Genomic DNA, 24,950 nt, shown 5'->3' on the forward strand with positions numbered 1-24,950 from the left:
TAATATAAACAAATGAAATATCGACAAAAATACTGTCGCTTTATGCCCAATCGTAGTACAAATTAATTAGGAATGCTTCAATCTGTTCATAATTTCTTTTGTTTTTACAATTATGATAATTTCAACAAAACTTGGTTATCTTTACATTGAATTCTATTGGAATAGACTATAAAAGTGAAATTAAATATTTTTCAAAACATGAAACAGAAAACTGGAATAATATGAAAAAGAGATATAACAACAGATAATCATAATCCTTAAGCATCAGTGTTCTTCGTTTGAAGTTTTCATACTTATAAAGTGCATTATTTTTTTTCATATAATATCAAATATTTTCGGGGAAAAAGAAAATATTTGTAATGTTTAAAAATATTATATATCACAAATGTCGAGAATCTTTCATTTCTTGGGAAGGATAAGGGAGATAAAAATAAAAGTATAGCGGTATTGAGTGTAGGAAAGTATAATGCGATCATGAAAGAGTGATTTAAAAAAGGAATAAGTCAAAATCAAATAAGATTACTCTAATAGGTTTTACTAGAACTTTATTCGTAGTAGAGTTATTATGTACTACCTACTTTAGTACTAAGTTACTTAGTTTTTATTGTGATACTACACTATTTTTTCACACACCAGCGAAGGGTGATCAATGAGGATGAAAACAGGCCAGTTAGCCTATCATGATGAGTTCATCAGGAATTAATCATGATAGTTTCCAGGGGGAACCGCGAGGAGGTCGACCTGGTTGGATATATTGTTAGCAATTGTTAGGGATTCTTAGTCTCCATTACTAACAATCCCTTTTCTCCCCCCTTGATATTACACTATTAACTTTTCGTCATTGTATACAAATCCTTGGAACATATAAAAAATGGCAGTTTTTCTTCACACATCATCAACATCATATTAGCCTTTAACTGTCCACTGCTGAAGATGAGCCTCTTCTTTGGCGAGTTTTGTCAGTAGTTGCCACGCTTGACAGGCGAATTGGCAATCGCAGTTAGGCTTTAGAAATGTTTCAATGGGGACGCTGCTGCCCGTCCCTCGCCTTCCATTGGTCGCCTCTTACGACACCCATAGGAAAGAATGGGGTGGCCTATTCTATGCCGGGACCACACAGGACTTCCTTTATACAGAATTTTTATAAGTTAAATTTCTGCTTGTTCTTGTTTCTTGTTGCTATTTTTTTTATTTGTCTTTCTTGTATTATGTATTTGACTACTATAAAGTAGCAATTATTACTCTGTGTTGATTACGGGGAAATAAATGAAAGATTTTTTTATAAACAAATATCTTAACAATTAATGAAGTAAAAAAAAAAAAAGAAATTTAACAAATTGTGACCATATTGGAACTACAAAATTGAATAATAAAATTAACAATTATTGATGGTTCAATCAATTACAAGATAATAAAATTAATTACATATGTGCCCATCTTAAAATGTCCTATATTTGTAAAACAACGTCTAAATAATCCTGTTCGAGACTATTTTGGAAAAATATTTTTTTTGTTGTTTTTAAGTAACTAAATAAGATTTATCTTTTATAAGTTCTAACAACAATTTTTTTTTTCTAAATTAGGTAGCAGTGGCAATCGAAGAACGACGTTGGTGGTACCCACGGGCGACACTACAGATGAGGGTTCTCGCTCCCCAGGACTCGACCATGTGCCTAATTGGGGCTCGTGCACCTCCTGATACGAAATTCGATCCTCATCAATCGTAAGTAGATACTAATACATCTTTTTTTTTTACCACAAAGATGGCAAACAATCATACAGCTCCAATGGATGTCTGCAACACTAGGAGTATTACGTATGCGTTGCTGACCCTCAAGAAACCTTAATACATCCCTTTTGAAGAACCTTATATTGTGGTCTCTAGAAAAATTCTTACTAAGAGTTTAATAAACTAATCCTTTTAATCCAAGGTTAAGCATTAAGTCAACTAGCAATAAATAAGATTATTTATTAAACTACTTATTATAACAAATAATATATAGTACACATACATACATAAATGTACACAGAGCACACACAAGGTAATATGACGAATCTAGTAAAATATTGCAAAAGAAAGAATATTACTATATGTTTGTCATTTCCGACAATTGTTTCGACTTTATCCGAAAGTTTTCTTCTACGACGCATTGTCGTAGAAGAAAACTTCTCGTCTCACAATGCTATAAAATAATAATCATTTTATTTTATTTACTTAATATTATTATAATTAATATTATTCTGTTTTCTATATATGTACTGCTATATGGGGCGGTTCCCACAATCCACCGAGTGATGGGTCATCAACTTATTTGATCGACGAGGTTCATGATTTATAATGCAATGGAAAATCCAATATAAAATGATTTGATACATCTAAATAATTTGTGTAAAACTCCCATACAAACACGGTCCCAACTGTTTGCTATTTATAAATAGAAATTTAAAAACGTGCTAAAATAACTTCTGGTACTTTAACAGTCGTAAATATTCCTACTGCTCGTGAAATAAATGGCTTTTTTTTTAATATTATTTTTGCCTCATCCTCTGATACGCTGATTGAGTTAGCTTTGTTTTATAATATTTTTTTATAAAATTAAATATAAAATTTATAGAAATAAATACATAACATTTTTTTTTTAATATAAAGTTATCATTTAAACATTGGGCTGTATAATTTAGTTTATATAATTTTTACTTAGTACTATACAAAAATAAGTTGAATTCAGTTGGTTCCTCTTTTTATGTAGTTGGTTGAAAATGCATATTAAAATGACAGTAATAAAATAAAAAATAAAAGTAGATGGATAATGGATATCATAAATTTTTAAAACGGCTATGTCTTTTAATCGAATTAAATTAAACATATTTATTTTAGTTTAGACAACTCAGTGATGATAAATGACAATGAAGTCAAGTCATTAGGCCCGTCAGGATAATAGTTTTTAGGAAGTACCGCATATAGTTCGACTTGATAGAGTGCATTTTTAGCAAAGATCCTTAAATATGTGACGATTTATGTATGTGAATGAAGCTAGAGTCAGTTCTAGTCAGTTTTTTCTATCAAGAGACTTGGAGATTTACAGTCCTCCATTATAAAAACACAGACAGCAAGAGTAGTTAAAATATTCCTCAAGAGTAATCTAATATAAATAGAGACAGCTTCCTTTAATTTCCCAGGTTGTTATCGACAGATTGCGACCGTGCAAACGGGAGTTCGTTGTTAATGAAGATCGAATAACACCTTAGAAATTAATTGGTAGGGTTGTGTAGCTATGAAACTATTTTATTAGCATATTTTCTACTTACAGTTATTATTTGTTTATATAAAATCTATACATGAATAAAAATTGATAAGCCTTGGCCTGTGAGCGTGTAACGTAAAGTTGAGTTATGGGATTGTATTGCACATAATCTAATATATAATATAAAATTCTCATGTCGCGGTGTTTGTTACCAAACTCCTCCGAAACGGCTTTACCGATTTTTATGAAATTTTGTGTGCATATCGGATAGGTCTGAGAATCAGCCAACATCTACTTTTCATACCCCTCAATGATAAGAGTAACCTACCCCAACATTTTTTTTTATAATTTTTGTAATTTTTTTTATTTTTACTTTATTATGATTTAGCATTGAAAAATGCATACAAATAAAAATTTTCATACTTTTACGATTCACCCCTGTTTTTTAATCGCGATTTTTATATGCCGCAATAGGGTTGCAAGATGGCAATCGAATATAATAATTGTAGTATGATAAATTTTCATGAATAGTTCTAGAAGTAATGTATATAGTAAAACAACGTTTGCCGAGTCAGCTAGTTTTTTTATAAAATTTGGAATGGCAAGAAGCTGATGACTCACTTTATGAAAAGTGGTAGCCATCTTCTCTATAGCTGTACATGATTGAATATATAGGTATTGTAATACATTATAATTTCTGAGGTCTCCTATGCTACGCTTCTGTAATCTGTAATTTAACTGCAATTTTAATTAAGAAATCATGAGGCTGAAGATATACATAAATTTTATTAGTTTTATCATACTATTTATTTATTTAAGCGTATACAAGCACAAGATGGCTTCCTTCAAATTATACTAGTATGTATATGAAGTATAAAGATTTACATAACAATAAAACCATTCTGTCATCGTCATATCAGCCCTTAACTCTCCACTGTAGATTTAAGCCTCCTAGGGGGGTTTTGCCAGTAGTGGCCACGCTTGGTAGGCGAAATGGCAATAGCAGTCAGGCTTTAGAGGTGTTTTAAAAAAGACGCTACTACCTATCCCTTGCTCTCCCTTAGTCGCTTCTTGTGACACCCACGGGAAAGGAAAGGGTCGCCTATTCTATACTAGGACCACACGAACATAAACTGTTTTGTAGATTGAGTAATATCTATCAAATTGAACTAATATTTTTTGCTGAATAAGTCTCTTGCGGAAGTCTATATCACTGGTAATTTAATATTTTTTTTATTAATATAAAAAACAATAAAAAAAACGTATGATAAACGGAAGCGAAATCATTTATAATGGAGTTGGGTCAATGCATTGTGGATAGGGACCATAATCGCTGTTCCGGTTCCTATCTGACTCAAAGGATATCTCTGGCAATCCAATGTCAAAATACTTCAAACGTTATGGGTACCTTTGGATCGGATACAGAACGTGAAGATTATTTTGAGTAATTGTTAACTTATACCATATTTATTTTTTATTCAAGTAATATTTAATATTATAAATGTTTATTTTTGTAATTTTACTCACCAAAAAAAAAAAAAATAAGAAAATAAATAATGAAATAAATTAAAATAGTAGTCGGAGATTGATGGCTAATATGGGAGGTTGTGGAACTTCTGGTCGTAATAGTGGTAGTCGATCTTCTAGTGTTGGCATTCACACACATACTATTAATTAATAACGGAATAAAATAAAATATTTCTAATTAAATAACCAGCGACTAATATTTTTTTAATCTAATTAAAAACATGAATGTGAAAGTTGATATACGTGATTACTAATTTACCTATTTGGGCCTTTTACCGTTTGGTAACCCTATCGGTTACTACGACCGTCGGTTAGTGGAGTCTTTATTATAGAACCATTATGTAAATTAAGGCTTTCTTATTATGATAGAGGTCGTGATATTGGAAAATTTTAAAGAGACCAACTATAATGACTATATAAGCATAATTGTGTTCCCAGAATAATTAAGGGTACTTTATTTGCATTATACAATGTAGGGAATAAAATAATATAGATAATAAATATATCAGATTTACTGTTAATTGTATTAAACAAACTTTTAATTAAATTAAAATTACTTAAAAATAATTTCAAATATAAATTGACATATATATATATATATATATATATATATATATATATATATATATATATATATATATATATATATATATATATATATATATATATATATATATATATATAATGACATATCACTATATATTCAACAATTATAAATAATTTACCCTATCACTATTTAGTCCTAAACTCAGTAAAGTTTGCTTATGTATTGTAATTGGTGGTTTGTATTCACACAATTAAACTTAAAAATATTTGTGATATGTACTTAATACTAAGTTTATTTGAATAAATGATTTCTATTCTATTCTACTATTAGATATACTTATATATACTTGTACATAATTACATACACACTATTAAGACAGTAATATTGTATAGTATCTAATGTTTGTTATAATGCATTATGCTGTTAATATTTGTATAAATAAATAAATACATGCACTTTATTATGCACCCAAAAAAATACTCAGATCAGTACAAATAGACAGAGAAAACAAAATCTTTGTATTGTGAGAATCAAACTTGTTGTTCGATCTCCCATCGAAAGTTGAGTAAGTATTATAAATCTCTTTTCGACCAAATTCCTCAAAATATTATATATTTTATAGGGAATATAAATATTTACGAGGTAAGATTTGTACCGTATGGATGTCAAAGATAAATATATCATTCAAATTGAGTGACAATAACAACTGCTACTCGAAACGAAATATGTAATTACAATCATTCATGTATAAGAATACAGATGTGATATTTCAGTATCTAGTTACGCATATAATTGACCGTCTTCAAGAAGATTGTTATCCTTTATTTGATATTTTTTGTATATATACTAGCTGACTCGGCAAACGTTGTTTTACCATATACATTATTTTTAGAACTATACATGAAAATTTATCGTACTACAATTATTATATTCGATTGCCATCTTGCAACCATATTGCCGCATATAAAAATCGCGATAAAAAACCAGGTGTTGATCGTAAAACGTTGAAAATTTGAGGTTGTATGTATTTTTCAATGCTAAATCATAATAAAATAAAAATGGAAAAAATTGTCAAAAAAATAAAAAAAAAATTTTTGGGAAGTGTCACCCTTATCATTGAAGGGTATAAAAAATAGATGTTGGCCAATTCTCAGACCTACCCAATATGCACACAAAATTTCATAAAAATCGGTAAAGGCCTTTCGGAGGAGTTTGGTAACAAACACCGTGACACGAGAATTTTATATATAAGATATTAAACGGTATTATTCCTGATTGTTTCCCAATTATAAAGTGATATTGATGATTATTTTTATAATAGCAATTGGTCTATTCTCGTATTCAACGTTATGTTATTTTTGCCAAAAATGAAATCTTACTATTATATTATATGCCTTTCTATTCTGAACGAATTGAAAATCAGAGAGAGATTGTCGTCAACTATTCCTATACGAATTCTCAAGTACTTCGGCCATATCATCCGGAATGAAGATTGTATGGAACGTCTAATTGTCCAAGAAGCGGTACAAGGCAAACGTTCTCGGGGTAGATCACCAACGGACTGACCTCATCAAAACGGCCACACAGCAGTCTATTGTAAAATGCTCTCGCTCAGCGGCGAACAGAAGTAGATGGAGACATATTGCGAGGACCTCAATCGCGAAGGAGAGCCTCATCGACGATCCACTGTCATTGTGAAAACCACGCCAACTCTGTGAAGAGTGTACGATTGAAGAGAGAGAGATATGCTTTTTTAATATTTTCTACTTTATAATTTTTAATGGCAATAATCTAAGTTTTAACATTTTTGTAGATCTAATTGTAGCAAGTTTAGTGCAATTTTGTATATAAAGTTAATAGTATATTAATAAAAAATACTAAATTATTTGTTTTGTTAGCAATTAACTAAATTAAAGGTAAAATATGATATTATGTAGTGAAAAATTTAATCAACAATTAATTATTAATAAATATGCACGTTTTTGCCAAAAGGCTCTCTGGGAGGCAATTATCAATATAAGATACAAAATACAGTAGTAGAGTAATTCTAAATAATTTGTTTATAATTTGGTTTTAATTATTCTTCGTTCCGTTTATGTTTATTAAATGTGAAATAAAAGTAATAAGAGAGAGATAAAAAAAATTCAAAATAAAAAAACTACTAATTTTAAAAGTTTTTACCTAACTATAAATAAATAGGTCAGTTAAAAATAAAATTCTTTCTGTAAGAAGTACACACATCTCTTATAAATTACACAAAAACAAATGTATCCATTCATACTAATTTGTGTCGTCGTACGTAACGGACTCATATTTTCATCTCAGAATGAAGCCAAGTAATGTGCGAGTATATCACAGAATGAACAAAACGATTCGTCTTTTACTTGGTCTACGGAAGGTAATTCAGTGGAAATATTTGCCGAGTTTCCCATGTTTAAATGCAACTCCTCTGAATTTCCTAAATCAATGATATGATTTACAAGCGAGTGATTTTATTGAAGCTCTTGAAACAGATGCTTCTTTGATTCGTATTTGAAATCATTGATTTATTTTATTATATTATCTATAACATACTCATAGAAGGATTGAACGATGTATGTAATATATTTAGATACAAAATACTTATTCATGGAAAGGCTACCTAAGTATACATTTTCGGGAATTCGTCACATACATAAGTAGCTACATATTTGTACAAAAATATAAAATCAAATCTCTATCTTTACATCTCTTGTGTAAAGAAAGCTAAATATAAAAAAAAAATAGGGAAAACTAACTAATTTTTTTTTTATTTAATAGAAAATTACTTGCATTAACCTATCTATGGCATAAGCAGATCATTTTAATCAAATTACTGTATTGTAATACTAGGCTACTTATATATATAAGAATACTGAGTAGTTTGAGCGTTCAAAGTTAGCAATGAATATGTATACCTGGAATAACTTGCCAGACTAAGTAAATCAGCCAAAGTTGACGGAGAGATCAATCGATGAATACAACTCGCCTGTACACAGGTTGAAAAACTACAAGAGTATAGTATTTTTTATTAAAAATGTAACAAAATAAAAAAAAATAGAAGCGATACCATAACAATAAAATATATTCCTATGGCAATGATATAAACTAGCAAATTTTTCAAACTTATACCTGACATGGGTATCATTTACGATATTATAATTACAAATTACTTAACAGTTTATGATATAGTTCGTGATTTGCATTTCATTCATTCATTTTCTTAATCATTCATTCTGCAGAATATGGACCTTCATTATAAACTATAACAAATAAATCTGTGTTACCTGTATCCATTGATTCCTTGCAATACCTACATTGAAAATCGTTGCTCTCTCAATTAGCAAAAAGGTGGGAGGCGGTGAGGAATAAATTACTTCAAAAATAGATACTGTTTGATGTTATCTGGCTAAGCATGTTTAAAAATATATTAAGATGCATACTATATAAATTTAACCTTCTGGTGGCTTAATCTAATTCCATCTCACAGCTATTAGGATAATTTGGAACGCACGTTACATAATTCAATATTTTGTTCTAATTTTTTTTCTCTTTGTACATATAGATCTACAGAGCACGAAGAACAGCCAGGTCCTGAATTCGTGTCCGCTGGTGTGTCACTGTTCGTGGGAGGCGGTGCCTGCGGGGGAGGTGTTCTGTACAGACAAAGGACAGCGCCAGCCCCACATTCACCTGCGCACCTGGTACCGCCTGCGTCCCACGACAGGCTGTGGATGTGGAAATGCTTCAATTATACGTAAGTGTAATTAAAAAATCTTCATAAAGAATATATTACCTTTATTTTTGTTACATTTCTTTTATCATAGTTGAATACCATAAATATGTAAGTTTTGTTTAAGTAAAAATGTCATAAATGTGTTAAAACTTTATTAATTGTCATTTTTTAAAAACAATTGAACAGTTTTCAATATTCCTATCAACATCTGCAACTTCAAAACGATCGCTAATAAAGATATTGAATTAAACTTCTACTACAAGAAAAGATTATTATGTTTCTGGCTAAGGTTTCTAGGTATATAATAAAATACTAATAAAGATTGTGATATTTATAGGAAATCATTATGTGGACAATGCAAGCAGTTAAAAATATTTGTTTGTCGCTGCTGTAAATAAATAATAATGTTTTTATTATAAAACACATATATTTACCTAAAGAAATCATTATGCATTTAAATTTTCTCCATAAATATCCTTTTTTTTAAACATATTTCAAGCTATGTTCAGTCTTAGATAATGAGGAGGTCAAATTACTCTTACCATCTTTTGTGATAGGAGAAATTTTCAGTTTTTCTAGTTTTACAATTTTAATAATGACATCTTTGTTTAAAATACATGCATTTTTAATTCTCTTTAATAATAAAAGATATTCTATACAGATATACTAATATAATTATCATCCTGCCTGCGATCAAACTCTTTATAACTACTCCTCTTCATACAAAGGTTAGCCAGAAAAGTTCATATTTAGCAATATAGCCGCCCATTGTTTTCTCAATGTGAACATTTCTTATAATTGTTTATATCCATAATAAGTTTACTACTAGTAGTACTAATCTTTTGAAGGAAACAATAAAGGGTATCTATCTATCTATTTATCATCTATTTGTCGAACTGACAATTTCTTATAGTTGTCCCCACAAGTTGTTTCCAAAAATAAACAACACTCGATAGACGATTTCATAATACGACCATGCAACCATATAAGTCACAAAGTTAACTCCCATAAATCCCAAATCCGCTGATTCATCTGTCGGCTCACGTAAGTTATGCTTACTGAATGACAAATAGCCCTTACCAGATAGTGGTTGCGGCCAGTTTGATATACAGTATTGAATTATGAGCTTGAACGCAAGTTATTGCCTCAATATTAGAGCGTCGACATCTCTATGTAATTGGATTCAGAATACTACGCTGTTGTTCTTTGGTATATATAGGTGATATTCTGCTTGCTTTCACTTTGTTTTCTACTGCTTTTTAAACTTTTTATTAGTAACGTCCGTGATATGTGCCATTGTGTATCTATTTACATATTTACGCCAATTTATTTTAATAAATAAATCAATAAATGGGTATACTTTATTTTCATTATACAATATATCATAAACAAATAGTTGGTTGTCAATTAAAGGAAAAAACAGACGATAGAGTTTTTTAACTAGTTCATGCAGATATCTCATTCGTCATTCAAAAATTCAAATTAAATTTTATAATATAAAAAATCTATCTTTAATTGCCAATTTCTGGTATTTCAGGTATATAGGCTACGGTAATTATTACAATCAAGTAGGTCATATGCTTGATTTCCACCTCAGAGCTATTACAAAATTCTAGAATATTAGAAAAGCATAGGGATAGGTAGGTAAGCAATTAACAATCTTTCCTAAGGTGAGAAAGAGCTGAAGCAGTATTCAATAAAATATAAATTGGTACAATGAATGAATAATACATTTACTATTCTCCAGTTTACATAAAGATAAAAAGGTAACAATTATAACATTCGTCTCTGAAATTGTAACTATAAAAGAATTTGGTCAAATAAAATCGATAAAATATTAATAAAATATTTTTATTCAATATAAAAAAAATATTATTCATTTGATTTGCTTTTAAAATTCCACAACAACAAACAATGTTATCGTTCTCGATGTAAAGAGATCCATCTAATTTTTCTAAGTCGATACACTTGCGAAATTGCGCCCCGAAAATTGCCATGATTTTTATGTACCATAAATCGTAACGGTTGCGCTCGTAAAATCTATCCGTATGTTTTATACTCCTACATCGACGTCCAGATTTTTCTTATTTGCTTTAAATATTCTGAAGACACATTTCCGTTCAATCGAATTAGTACATTAGGAGATTTAATGCCAAATTCCAAAACTTCTACATATTAAGTTTTACTAAGGAAACTACTATATATTTTTCCTGTTTTCTTAACACGTATGTAAATGTTATAACTACAATAATAATACTGAATAATTTTCGTATTTATGTACATTAATTAATAAGTTATAATAATTCATAATTCCGTAAAAATAAATTTGATAAGAGCTATATTATATACTATACTCATTCATTAATTCATTCATTCATTTACATGCCCTGAATTCATGAAGCAAATGACATTTTTAAATGATTCGAAATCTGAGATTTTAAATTTCGTTTTACATAAAAATTCAATGAATGAATGGGATTCAACCTTGAGATTTTAGGACTATAGTTAAGTTTTGTAAGATTGAGCTATTTGAGCTATTATCATACAAATATTCGAGATTGTAAACATATAACTACTGATTTTGTACAATAATATCAACTAAGAATATACGCTTTCAATGTCCGACACAATATATCTTTCAATTCTGACAATATAATGTTTCACATATACTAAGATTAATGCAGTTCACGTTACACAATTAAAATAAATACAAGCATACAAGGTAAATGCATGACTAAGGTTTAACTCGACTCGCATAATTCAAAGAAGGTACCATGATAAACCAACACGGCGGTAGCGTCCGTCTGTGGACATAGATAAAACGATTTCACAGTAATAATCGCAGGTATTTTATGCAACCTGCTCGGATAAGAATTATAATTTGCCACACCTCCTGTTGTAGACATGCAGACAAATGGAAAGTGTTATCTAAAGCCGATGTGATAAAGGGTCACCAAGCAGAATTGGAAATGGGTCTCAGTGACCAAACGTTACTAATCTAAGCTCAAAGGTTATCTATAGAAGATTGTTTTAGAGATATATACCTTTTCTTGTACATACTTGATGTTTAATTTTGTATATGTTTTTTATATATTAGGTATATCAAAGGTGCAATAAAAAGATAAACAAATGGGTCAGCCCGTTAATTAAAGGATGGGTATTTGATTGGCTTCCAATTAGAATATTTCTAATCCTTCGGATACAGATTCAAGCAAATAGGATAATTATGTGAATTTGATCGAAACAGATATACCCATAATATATATTTACAGTATTTGGTGAAGTTTAAAAAGCTAATACACAGTAGCAGACAATAACTATGTTGAAATGATAATGATAAACTAAATGATAATCTTCCTATGATTCAGTTTTAATAAGCAAAAGTAATTAAACAATATATTAAACTACTTCAAAAATGTACTATTATCACCTCATAATGGAGAAGGATTTAATCTAAAGACATAAAATATTAGCATAACGGTATGAAGAAGAAACGTTGATGAGACGATCACCACTAAAATAGTGAGAATTCACGGAAGATTTATTAAAAACAAGAAAAACATAGTGACTATAAAACAAGTAAAAATTACAATTAAAATAATTAAATAGTATTCAACTAAACGGAACTATTTTAACAAAAGACAATCAGCTAAGAATGTCAATAAAATGGTATTGTACAAACGTTTGTAACTATTCAATCCCAATATTGGTATATGTACATAAAACATAAAAAAAAATTGGTATATGTACATAAAACAAAAATAGAGCAATGTACAGCAAAGTAAAAAAATGTTCAAAAATTCTACTAACTACTTAAATATTGGAATTGTTGTTGGCATGTTAATATCAACGATGGCTATTTCGCATTTAAAACGAAAAATTACGAGTGTAAATATTTAAGCGAGGACAATATTCCGCCATTTCTGCCGCCAGCTCGTAATCGTACATCAAATATTAACAACTTAATAATTTGAGCGCCCCGTAAAAATAACGTTCATTTAAATCGTGTCGTAAAGCTGGCAATGTCTCAATAAAACACCTCCGTACGGACATCGTAGATTCACCATGAATAACGACTATTGCTGCCGCGTAGAAAATGAAATTGCGTTTGAAAGTCAAGAATACATACTTATGTTACTATAGCACTGTTATTACATAGTGCTTATATGAAACACTTCTTAATTATTCAATATAATTCTTATTTTTGTAAATGAGATAAAATCGATTATATTAAAAAAAAAAACATGTCGAAGAACGACAAAAAAATTTCGCCTATCATATTTATATGCAGCATCTTATTCTAAATTGACATAAATTTTTATAAGTCATATTATTACGTATTTTTTTATTAACCGTTGTAACAATTTTCGTCATACAATGGCATAGATTCATAGACGTCAAACCCTTGTTCCGGGTTATTCAAATATTACAATGTCATTATTCATTCTTGCAGATCAAATTTCAGAAATTCAAATGAAATAGTGTTCAAAATATTCAAGTAATTGAATAATAATTTTTCTAACAAACTACTTCAATTGTAATAAAATGATGGAACTAAATATTTTGAAATGGGTACTTTCAAAATTTATACCTACTCATAAATAAATATATGCGCCAAACATAAACCTCGCTGTTCTTTAAAGTCGATTAAAAGTTAATTACTTATTACAAACAAAGAACCTGCAATAGGGTGAAACTTTTCTTTCTTTAAAGATAATAAAAGTTGAACATGTTAGAACAGGAGATGCCAATTACTGGGACATAATTTATAAAGCTTTTGTATACCAAAACGTGAAGCTCAAATTTCGTTATCAATCAAATTACTTCCACTTATATTGTTTTCCGATGAAATCGTTTTATTATGCAGCTTAATTAACATACTGTAACAAGTTTGATGGCTGCTATCGAAAATACGCCAAAATAATTATATGTTTACGTTGAAATACGAGTAGTAGGTACAAGTTGGCTCAGTAGCCAATTTGTTTCATTAAAATAATGGTGTTTTTATTCACGAGGTTTGTTGATATATTTATGTAACGGTTTTATTTTTTAAAGTATGTAATAAGTATCTGTAAAGATTGTTAATTACAAGGTCGAGAGATTTTTGAAGAGAGATCTAATAAATTAAAATTAATACTCTTCTGTCTTATTTACTAAGGATATATTATATTTGTAGATAGCAATTTCAAATAAGAAAACAAATAAATTTAATACTTTCGGAATTTTTTAGATCTTTTGGGTAATAACTGTCTTTAAATTGAATCCTACTAGGTATTTGCTAATTAAGTAATAAATATAATAATAAAACATTTGCAATAATAGTATAAGATTTCCATTCATAATGAACATACAAACAAAAATATACAGAAAATTTAAAAATATTACGAATAGATACAACTTTTTGATGTCAATAAAAAAATAACATAAACAAGCAGTGTTTTCAAAGAATATCTCGTTTCAAAAATTAAACAGAATTTACATTCTGTGTTTTAAACCAAAACAAAACATACTTTATTCTCTGTAAAACTAAATCGATAAGAGTTTGTACAGAAAACTCTTTTATCCCTTAATTTTTTCAGTCGTATACTCTTAACACAGCAGTATCATCAATTAATAGTAGGTCCCATACATAGGTTAATAATAACTACGATATATTAACACAATTATAACAAATATAACAAAATGACGCGCGCATAATGCCCCTGGTATTGCAGGCGTTCATAGTCTACGGTAACCGCTTGCCATCAGGTGGGCCGTATGCTTGTTTGCCACCTCAGTGGTATAAAAAAAAAACAAATTTATTTTCTGAACGATCTACTACGAATTATTAAATCTGAAGTTAGACCAAAACTTCGGGCATTTACTACAATGAACTTTATTAAATTTGGTCGGTCGTTACAAATTTTCCTTTCGATGCAACCGATTTATATTTGAGGTTTAATGTGCTATAAGCCTTACTCCAAACAAACTTGATTGAACTTATAATTTCAGTTACACAAAGTTCGATTGAATATCATTCATATCCGAACAGGATTTGTATTTTCTAAACAGACCTCCCCTCTGATTATGCGAGTTTAAATATTATTTATGATGTACTCGTAGATAGCGAATCGAATATTCAGGAACACGGTGGGTCGGACACAATGTATATACAGAGGTGAACATTATTAGTGAGGTTTATTGAAAGGTTTCCAACTCCAAATCGTATCTATAAGAATGAACACATTGTTCTAATTGTATCGGTTTCTGAGACCGCGAAGCTATTAATAATGTTTGTGTTTGAAATTGACGTGGTAATGTAAACACGAGAGCATCGTGACCTAGTTTTGTCTTACCAACATAAGAGGATCTTAGTTGTTTTGAATTCTATGCTAGCTTAGATCAAATATTATTATTAAATATGCAGTAAGTGGATTGGTAATAACGGTAGAGCTAATAACCCCATTACTAGCATACATATATATGGTCAGACCAAAATTCAGTCTTGAATGTGCATTAATTACTTAGTCTCTTTGCATATAAATAGATATCATATAAACTGTATATCCTTCCAATTTTCCATAATTGTCTCGAGATCATAAGATCATTATCACCATCATTTCACCCATTATCCGTCCACTGCTGGACATGGGAAGCTATGTCCAGCAGTGGACGGATTGCTCCATAGATTGCCATAAAAAACAGTCCTGAGCCAATTGCATCTATTGACTCTTTGCAATGCATTTGAAGTCGTCACTCCATCTAGTGGGGATGATCCTACACTGCGTTTGCCCCTACAAGGTCGCTACTCAAGAACCGTTTTTCCCCATCAGTTGTCAGTTCTTTGATCTATGTGCACAACCCATTGCCACTTCAGTGCTTTCACTGCTTGCTTATCTTTCGAGGTTATAAGATGATGCAAGAAAATCTAACTTTGTTTTTTTTTTAAATATCTATTTATGTCTGAAGCGTCAATAACTTAATTATAATTATTTTTTTCAGAAGTCAACTTTCTACTGACGGTATAACAATCTCTGCACCTTCCGAAGCTGGTCGCTGGTCGCTATGGGCATTATCTCTGTCAAACAGAGGTCTCCGATTCTCAGCTCCTCGAACCATCAACGTTTTCCGACCGATCCAGCTCGACTTCTCCCTTCCCCCGGCCTTGAAGGTGGGGGAGACGGTGGAAGTGGATGTGAAGATTACGAATAACATCAATAATTGCATGGATGTAAGTATAAAACTTATTGTTAAAATAAAAAACGTCAATGGTTATCAATAGTCAAAACAAGAGAAATAACTTCATGTATAATGTATTTTTACGCAACTTAGAATAGCAAATAAGCTGACGGCCCACCAAAAAATGGTAAGCGTCGCCTATGGACGTGAATAGTACCATGAACATAACAGAGTATACTCTGTTACCTATAATACCCATCATGCGTTGCCATTCTTGAGGACTAAGATGTTATGCCTCTGTACCCTGTAATTAAGGTGTGTGAAACAAATGAAGTAAAGAATGTAGCATATTATCAGAGAGAGACTTTGTACGATAGTCGTCTGCTTGGGTGCCTTTGCCGCTTAGCAACTGCACTTGTATGGCTTTACAACAATTTTAAGAGTGAGATATGACAATGAAATTACAAGATCTGAGACAGAATTAGACCTTAGAGAAGCATAAGGTAGCAAACATAATTGTACTCTAAACGTAAATATTAAGGTATACTTTGTAAAGAGATCTTAGCTAATGTAAGATGTTTTCCTAAGAACAACTATGTTGTTAAAAATAACAACGTATAAGAAATATACATAAAAAAAAATATATAAAATTTTAATTTCAACCTCTATTCTATAAAATTATTTACAAATTTTACACTACTTTTATTTTAACAAATATTAATATAAATATATATGATATGTGAAAGAAGCGAATGAGGTTTGTTTGAATCGAAGCATTTGGCGTTCTATTATTTCTGCCTACCCTAATGGGAGACAGGCGTGCCAGATATGTATGTATGTATATATGATATTTAAACAATTCTCTAATTAAAAGTGTAATGAATCGTTTACAAATTATTATTGTTCATCATATTATGGAAATCAATTCCTATTGAACAGCTAAATAATATTAAATAATCTATTTTTAGAATCAAATAAAAAGGTACACAATATTAATCACTAAACTATAGGTCCCCATTAAAAATACATAGTCCCCTTAATCCCCTAAGTAATGTAAGTGTTTCTCTCCACCTTGCAGCTTACTCTCTGACAGTTTTCATTAGTATTTACCTTCTTCACCAAGCCACTTATTGATAGACACAAATCTGCTGGCTTAAGAATAATTCAGATGTTAGATACACATATACAACTGTAACAATTTGTTGTTTTGAAATTGTGAATGTGGAATAAAAAGTTAACAACTACTACTTAAAAAAATTCTATTTATTTATTTATTTATTTTAAAAAACCAACAGCGGTTTACAAATAAAATTAACAAACATTTTATAACAAAGTAGTATGGCCAATAACAGATTATTCTAAATTAATTTCGTAGATTATGTAGTTGACAGTTGTTAAAGGAAAAGCAGAAAAAATAAACAAATCAAATAGGTAGGCAATCGTTGAAGTCACAATAATATTTTTACACATACGCAATAGATAAATTAATTCTAATTAAATAAATTAAATATCTAAATTCAAAATAAAATTAGTATGAGAGTAGTAAGTAAGTAAATTTTTTTGGTTACATAAATTGTTATCAAAATTGGGTTATAATTTAGCAAACACATCGCGTAACATACACAAGCACAATATAAACAGAAAAATGCATATCATCCATTCTTTATTTATTTATAAGTATAGTTCTCAGGTATTAAAATGCATGAGGTTTGAGCTTTACGGTATATTCTCTATTCATATTTTAAGGCGACAATAACTGTCTTTCATTAGATAGGCCATCAACTTGTATGTCATTTTAAGTTACTAAAAAAATCTTGTTTTCTATTTTTATTTTAAATCTTATCCTTCATACCACTGTATACATTATTTTCTACTGAACTGAGAATTAGTCAAATATTAAAAATGTCTAATTAAAAAAAATATTACCGCGATTTATTTTCGTACTGGTAGTTTAAAAGGCAAGCGTGCATTTCAATCTTTCCTGACTTACCGGATGTCCCCAAAGTTTGCCAACAGCAACTGCAATACTCTCACGACCGTGTGTGCCAAAAACGGTGAGGCTGATGTGAGTTTGAAACGGTTAAACCAGGATAGATTACATAATCGACCCATTTGCCAGGATTTGCTCGCGATCGCCGCCATTACCCGGGAATCCCTAATCGGGATTCGAAGAGCGGCGCCGATCGCAAACAAATAGCTATCACACGTGTGGTTACTGTTCGAATTTGTTTAGATAAGTTTCTATTGCCCCTAATAGGGTTTTATAACTTTGTTAATCTGATGTATTTAACAATCTACGAGATGGTGGAAACAAAATTAAACTGGACTTGATGTTTGAAATGGTAAATGAGTTGGTATATTTCGAATGTGTAATTATAGCTGTGTGGCATTAAGGAAAAGAAAATCTACACTTACAACATAAAGGAAATATAAAAATATTATTGAAATAGAAATGAAACAACTCTTTCTGAGAAATGTCAGAGTTTGTGCAGATAATTTAAAATTATAAAACAAATTGTTTCTGGAAAAAGAAAAAAAAACATTTGATTGATGTTCATGCTTACATTACCAGGAATACGTAATTAGAAAGTAAAAATCTAATGATAAACAAAAATATTACGAAACAAAGTAAATTTATAAAGTATAAAAAATATTATTAAATATTTCGTAAGTACCATTATATTTTAACTATAAGACTTACTGGATTGACTTTTTTTTATACCACGAAGGTGACAAGCAAGCATACTGTCCATCTAATTGTAAACGGTGACGCCTATGGATGCCTGCAACACCAGGGATATCACGTGCGTGTTACCGATCCTGAAGAAACCTTAATACATGTATTTTAGTCGAGAATGCTCGACTATTAGCTAGTTACTTGTAACGTTAGTTTTTATTGACGTAAGTCAATTCTATTTTACAATTAAAATGTATTTATTATAAATAAATTTTTCAATTCAGCCTCTGGAAGCCACTTGTAAGAACATAACAAATTTACAAGAAAATTATACATCAATTACTTGATTGAAACCCGCAATTATATAACCATGTAAACAAATTATTATTACTATTATTACATTAAAAAATAAACAGATAGATAAATAATTTATTTGCATTACTTACAGCATACAAATTATAACAGACACAGATATACACAAATAGATAAATATAAATGTAAAACTGTACTAGTGCTTTTTAAAAAACATATTTTTTAAACAAAAACATCTTAATAATAGGTAATTAAAGAGCTATATATATATATATATATATAATTTTTTTTTTGCTTCTTCCAAAAGTTTTCTTCAGGGGGATTTTCGCCTCGCACTAATTTCCCTAGACATCGGATAAAAAATGAATATAAATATAAAAAAATATATTTTTATTTATATTATTTAGTGCTTTTTTTTAATAAAATAAACATATTTATAAAAAAAATATTAATAATAGATAATTAAATAGCTATTGCATAGCAAGTACTTACATTTATTTACCAAAAAGCAATTTATTTGAAAGGTTGTATTAAGTGTAACAAAGACCGGGACATCGTCCGTAACATAAAGGGAAGGAATTAATACATTCTCTTCAAATCAAGCAATAATAAGTATTCGGAAATATCTGCTCATAGCCCCGGGTGCGAGATCCGGGTGGCTATAATTGCTCCCCCCACTACCTTCCCCCCTTTATTGGCCTAAATATCTGCGAAATCAACACTAGAGAATCACCTCCCGAGTATTGTGTAGGGTGGCCATTGTGAACTGGCATTAAGGAACATTCTAAGATTCTTACGCGTCTTGCTTGGGTTTTGGTTGAAGCCGGGAAAATTCTTGCATATTTTTAACATAGCGTCGTTATACAGGGTGAAATGGAAATTATTAGCATCCTCACTCCAACGTGCCACGAGTTCAATTGAATATTTTTAACCGACTTCAAAAAAGGAGGAAATTCTATGATTTTTATATATATGTATGTTCACAGATTTCTTCGTTAATTGTGATGGTAAATAAATAATATGAAATATTCTTTTCTTTTTTTTTTTAAATGTAATGTTAGGTTGAAAGACGATAAAAATATTTTGAACCCCCTATACTAACACAACGCGTTCACTTGTCAAGTTAGTACGCGAATAATGCTATATAGATTTATGTACTTTATATAAATTGTAATGATTATTTAATTACGCGTTTAAAATTAGAAATACCTACTTACGTTTAACTTTTAATTACCTTCCATTTTGTTAGTCGAAAAAAATTGCGGAAAACTGCATTTGGAAAATTATATTTTGGCATTAACAAATTTTATCGTATCTAATTATATCAGGTGTCGGTAATTTAATTCAAACCAATTAAATATCTTTTTAGAATTACCTTCACATAAGTTTGGACTTTTTCCCACTTAAGAATTTTTCTTATTTTTCAATAGATGTTGTAAATAAATATTCCAAATTAATTTAGAATATTTTATATATTCATGTTTAATTCTTTACAGAATAGATAGAGAGAACTAAGTGTTATTTACACTTCTTAATTATTAATTATTAATGGTTTTACATATAATTATAGTAATACTAGTTTTTGCCTGCAATTTCTTCGAATAATATGTAAAATACATATATAAAATAACTAGGATAAGAAATAACCTATGTCTTATATACACACACATCGCACACAGACACATATATAGGTGTGTGTGTGTGTGTGTGTGTGTGTGTGTGTGTGTGTGTGTGTGTTTGTGTGTATGCTGAAACTTTTTATTATATGTATTGATTTTCAAAAATTCTATCTACTTGAGTGAAACCGGGTTTGATCGCTAAAAATTAATTTAATTTTTCATTTATAACGTTAGTAATTAAGTAAAGTATTTTTATAATACTAGTAAATTGTACAATATAAACTACGAAACATAGTCTTAGGTACACTATTGTCTCAATCCCTCAGGGATGACTCGTTTACATTGGCGTTCTCGAATATTCTCCCGAAGTCCCGAAGGAGGCATCTTGCTGAAAGGCCATTGCAGCAATTTGATACTGATAGACTGTTGGATATTGCTCGTTATTTTTTAAAATGTTATATTTATATTCTTATTTTATATATTTAAATAAATATATGTAATAAGTCATTACATTATTATAAATTATTTAATGCCAAAGTATATTTGCTTGTTTAATCTAGTTCCACAGTAACTAAACTCTTGGATTGATATTAAAAATATTTTTTTTATTATATTTATTATTACTTTTAGAAAGCCGATCCCATTTCGCATTAAAAAAAAAAAACAAAAAAACATTGCGACTAATTTGTACCGAATTAATGCCAAAAAAAAGTAATGTACAATTAATTTTTACAACTTTATCTCACCTTAGTTCACGCAACTATAGCGGATCAAGATTTTACACGAAAAGACTGATTTTACTATTGCCACTCACAAAGAGCATGCTTTCAGCATTTGCTTAGGTTCTAAAATCGGCAAACTGTAATTACATAGTGACTACAAGAGAGATATTTAATAAAAAATAATATGAAAGATTTTAATAAGACCAATAAATGCCAAATTTTATAGTTTAAAATTTTAATATAATATTAATTATTTTATATATTTTTCAAAGGTGACAGCCCTACTAGCCCTCAGCGCAGGCGCAGCGTTCGCCAGTACCGGTGCTCTGTACGTTACTGAGAGATTGCGGCTGGGCCCAAGAGGAGGTACTCAACTCGTGGTCAGAGTCGCTGTGAACACTCCTGGGAGAAAAAATATAACTGGTAAGTATTTTACAAACATACATATCATTACCTTTTGTATGTATTTACAACTAAGTTTTATCCCACTACTGCGCATAGGTCTATTCTCTATTAAAAGAAAAATAAAAAATTCTAAAGAATAATTTGTGTTCCATAAAAAAAAGAACAACTTCAATTGTCAGTACAAATCCAGTTCTTTTGATTTTAAAACTAAACTATTGAACGGATTGTGATAATATTTCTATGTAACCAACCAAAAAGATAGAAGAAAGAAGATTTGTATTTTTAGATAAAAAGATATTTCCAAATCAGCTTATAACTTAAAAAATTATGAGGTAACGTCCTCCTTTTTTTAAAGTCGGTTGATAATTTATTTTTAAAGGAGATCAGTTTTATACTGTTATCACACAAACCAGATAGCTTGGTATGAGGTTTTATTTCCAATTTTCCTTCTCTTGGATTGGTGTATGAAGCCTCATTCCATTAATTGCCTATTACGATATTCTAAGGATGAGAATGCTAAAAATAAGAGGTAGTACTTTTTTTCTCATTCTAACATCACATGGAAAGAGAGTATGGATTGGAAATAGCAATTTTTTTATCCAATATATATTGTTATATACAAACTTCAGTATCCTTTCTCTCTATCTAATCTAAAATAATAACAGAAAAATTTTAAGTAGAGATGGAGAAATATTTTCTATTATATTATTACGTTTTCAATTATGAAATTATTATTAAATAATAATTATTAAATTATCCAAGTATGAATGGTTCAATTTTTTCTAAGTCACATTAGTTCTTATGCGACTTCAATTAAGAGTTTTATTTTTATTCTTTAATTGACCTACTCGTGTATCTATAGTCGTAACCCGATTAAATTTATTGAGGACACGGATGAACTGAGTTATAATCTAATAAATCTTTTCCAAACTCATTAAAATAACATGCAGAACAGTCAATAATTCCAAGTACCTACGTTAATTAAACCGAAGACAAATGACGAGCCAAAAATGTTAAATCTCGATTCAAGATAATGATAAAATGTTTTAATGAAGGTAATTTGTAATGGTTCTTGTCTAAGATTACTTAAATTGAAGACGTACTAAATTTATTTAATGCCAACGATTCGCAAAATGGAAAAGTGCTTCAGATTAATATTTAGAATTTACTGTATTCCACGTATAAACCAGTCATGGTTGGGTGATAAGAATAAAGTATTATGGTTTAGCTAATAATAACACCCATCTATTTTATGAAAACGGAAATTCTAGAAAAACAAAAATATACATATATTTTTCCACATTAGATTCCATATAAGTCGGAAGATTTATCACAAATTTAGTCGATTTGTTATTATGATATAATGCCACACACGAGCGAAAAGCACGTTATCATTACGATGTCTGTTGCTTGCAAACCCTGACTGTAAGGACGCGAATTGGACATGAGTCCTCAGTGCACGAACGTAGATTTATTGATAATTTGGTATTAATAACTATATATATATATATATATATATATATATATATATATATATATATATATATATATATATATATATATATATATATTATATATATATATAACAGAACTTCGTCGTATATTGTTTATTAAGCTCAGTAGCGGGTTTAAATCTCTAGTAATTAATGTATTGTTTTAATACATAACAAGTAATAAAGGTAAATATTTAAACAGCAACCTAAACCACAGGCTTTAGGTAATTAAAAATTTTAATGAGACTATTTATAGGTCCATAAGCTCCATCTTCTATCTATCATCATCATCATCATCGTTCATCATTTCAGCTGTTAACTATTCACTGCTAAACATAAGCCTTCTCCATAAGAGAAGTTTTGCCAGTCGTTGCCACGCTCGGCAGGCAGATTGACAACCGCAGTTAGGCTTTTAGAAATGTTTTAAAAGAGACGCTGTTGCACATCCTTGTACCATTAAGTTCCCATAGTCGCCCCTTACGACACCTACAGGAAAGCAAGGATTGGCCTATTCTATGCGAGAACTACACAGCTAATTATCACTTTCCATTAAATGAATTCGTCCATTGAATTTATTATGTTCAACCACAGAACCCATTAATAATTAAAAAAAAAGTCATTCACATTTTTTTAGCCAAATAAACTAGCAGTCTTCGGATGTTTAGGCAATATGTGTAACTACTACGCAATAAAGTGTTACTCAATTAATATTTCTCAAGTTTTGTTTTAGTTACACAATTTCCAGTATAAGGTAATATAGTATTATACTGCAAAATCTTCATGAAAGCTTTGTAGTGGCAAATCGTTACGAAATTCATCTTAGTAAGTTTGCCTTGTCAACAATCTACTCTCGACAGCTCTTCAACATAAGAGATTCCGGTAACTTTAGTATCTTGTAAACTTATACTGAAAGATACCGATGCATATTAGCTGAATCGATATTATATTTACATACTGTTATACTATTTTGTCGATAGAGTTATCTCTTTATTACTTAACTGATAATATTAAAAAAAAAATCTCCTGAGAATCTAATCTACTGATATCTCTTAAGTCGTCTAAAGTCTTTTAGACTTAGTAAATCACTATCTTTATTTATCCCATTTTGTATATAATATCTAAATTGATATTAAAAAAAAAATGAAAAACTATATACTCCCCGGTGAATTTCCACTATTTTTTTTTTATTTATTTATTCATTAGTACAAATATGTGTACATGGCGGACTTAATGCTAAAAGCATTATCTCCCAGTCAACCATAGGGAAGTGTCAGAATACTCCAATGCGGTACTAGTAATTATTGATATACATACATACTAAAAAGACATATATAAACGAATAAGTATATATAAATAACAAATGTAAATAACAAATATACTTACACATATATGACATATACTATATTATACACGAAATTGAGAAAAATATAAAGCATTTACTGCTCGGATAAAGTAAAAAACTGAGCGTGAACGTTTTAGCTAATATTTGAT

At 29.6% G+C, this 24,950-nt stretch overlaps 1 protein-coding gene across 3 annotated transcripts in view; it reads left to right on the forward strand.

The window, feature by feature from the left end:
• Window positions 1-24,950, forward strand: part of LOC113523163 (C3 and PZP-like alpha-2-macroglobulin domain-containing protein 8) — a 267,491-nt gene that overhangs the window by 224,542 nt on the left and 17,999 nt on the right. For 2 of the 3 annotated variants that reach the window (XM_052898520.1, XM_052898522.1), the window contains 4 exons: window positions 1,584-1,723; window positions 8,903-9,094; window positions 16,055-16,283; window positions 21,834-21,984. In XM_052898520.1, the coding sequence (XP_052754480.1) occupies window positions 1,584-1,723; window positions 8,903-9,094; window positions 16,055-16,283; window positions 21,834-21,984 (712 nt within the window). The remainder of the gene's footprint in view (window positions 1-1,583; window positions 1,724-8,902; window positions 9,095-16,054; window positions 16,284-21,833; window positions 21,985-24,950) is intronic. The other variant, XM_052898521.1, reaches the window with a different exon arrangement.

The sequence above is a fragment of the Galleria mellonella genome, unplaced genomic scaffold (assembly GCF_026898425.1).
Source record: "Galleria mellonella isolate WM207_F2 unplaced genomic scaffold, CSIRO_AGI_GalMel_v1 utg44, whole genome shotgun sequence".
NCBI classification, from domain to species: Eukaryota; Metazoa; Arthropoda; class Insecta; order Lepidoptera; family Pyralidae; genus Galleria; species Galleria mellonella.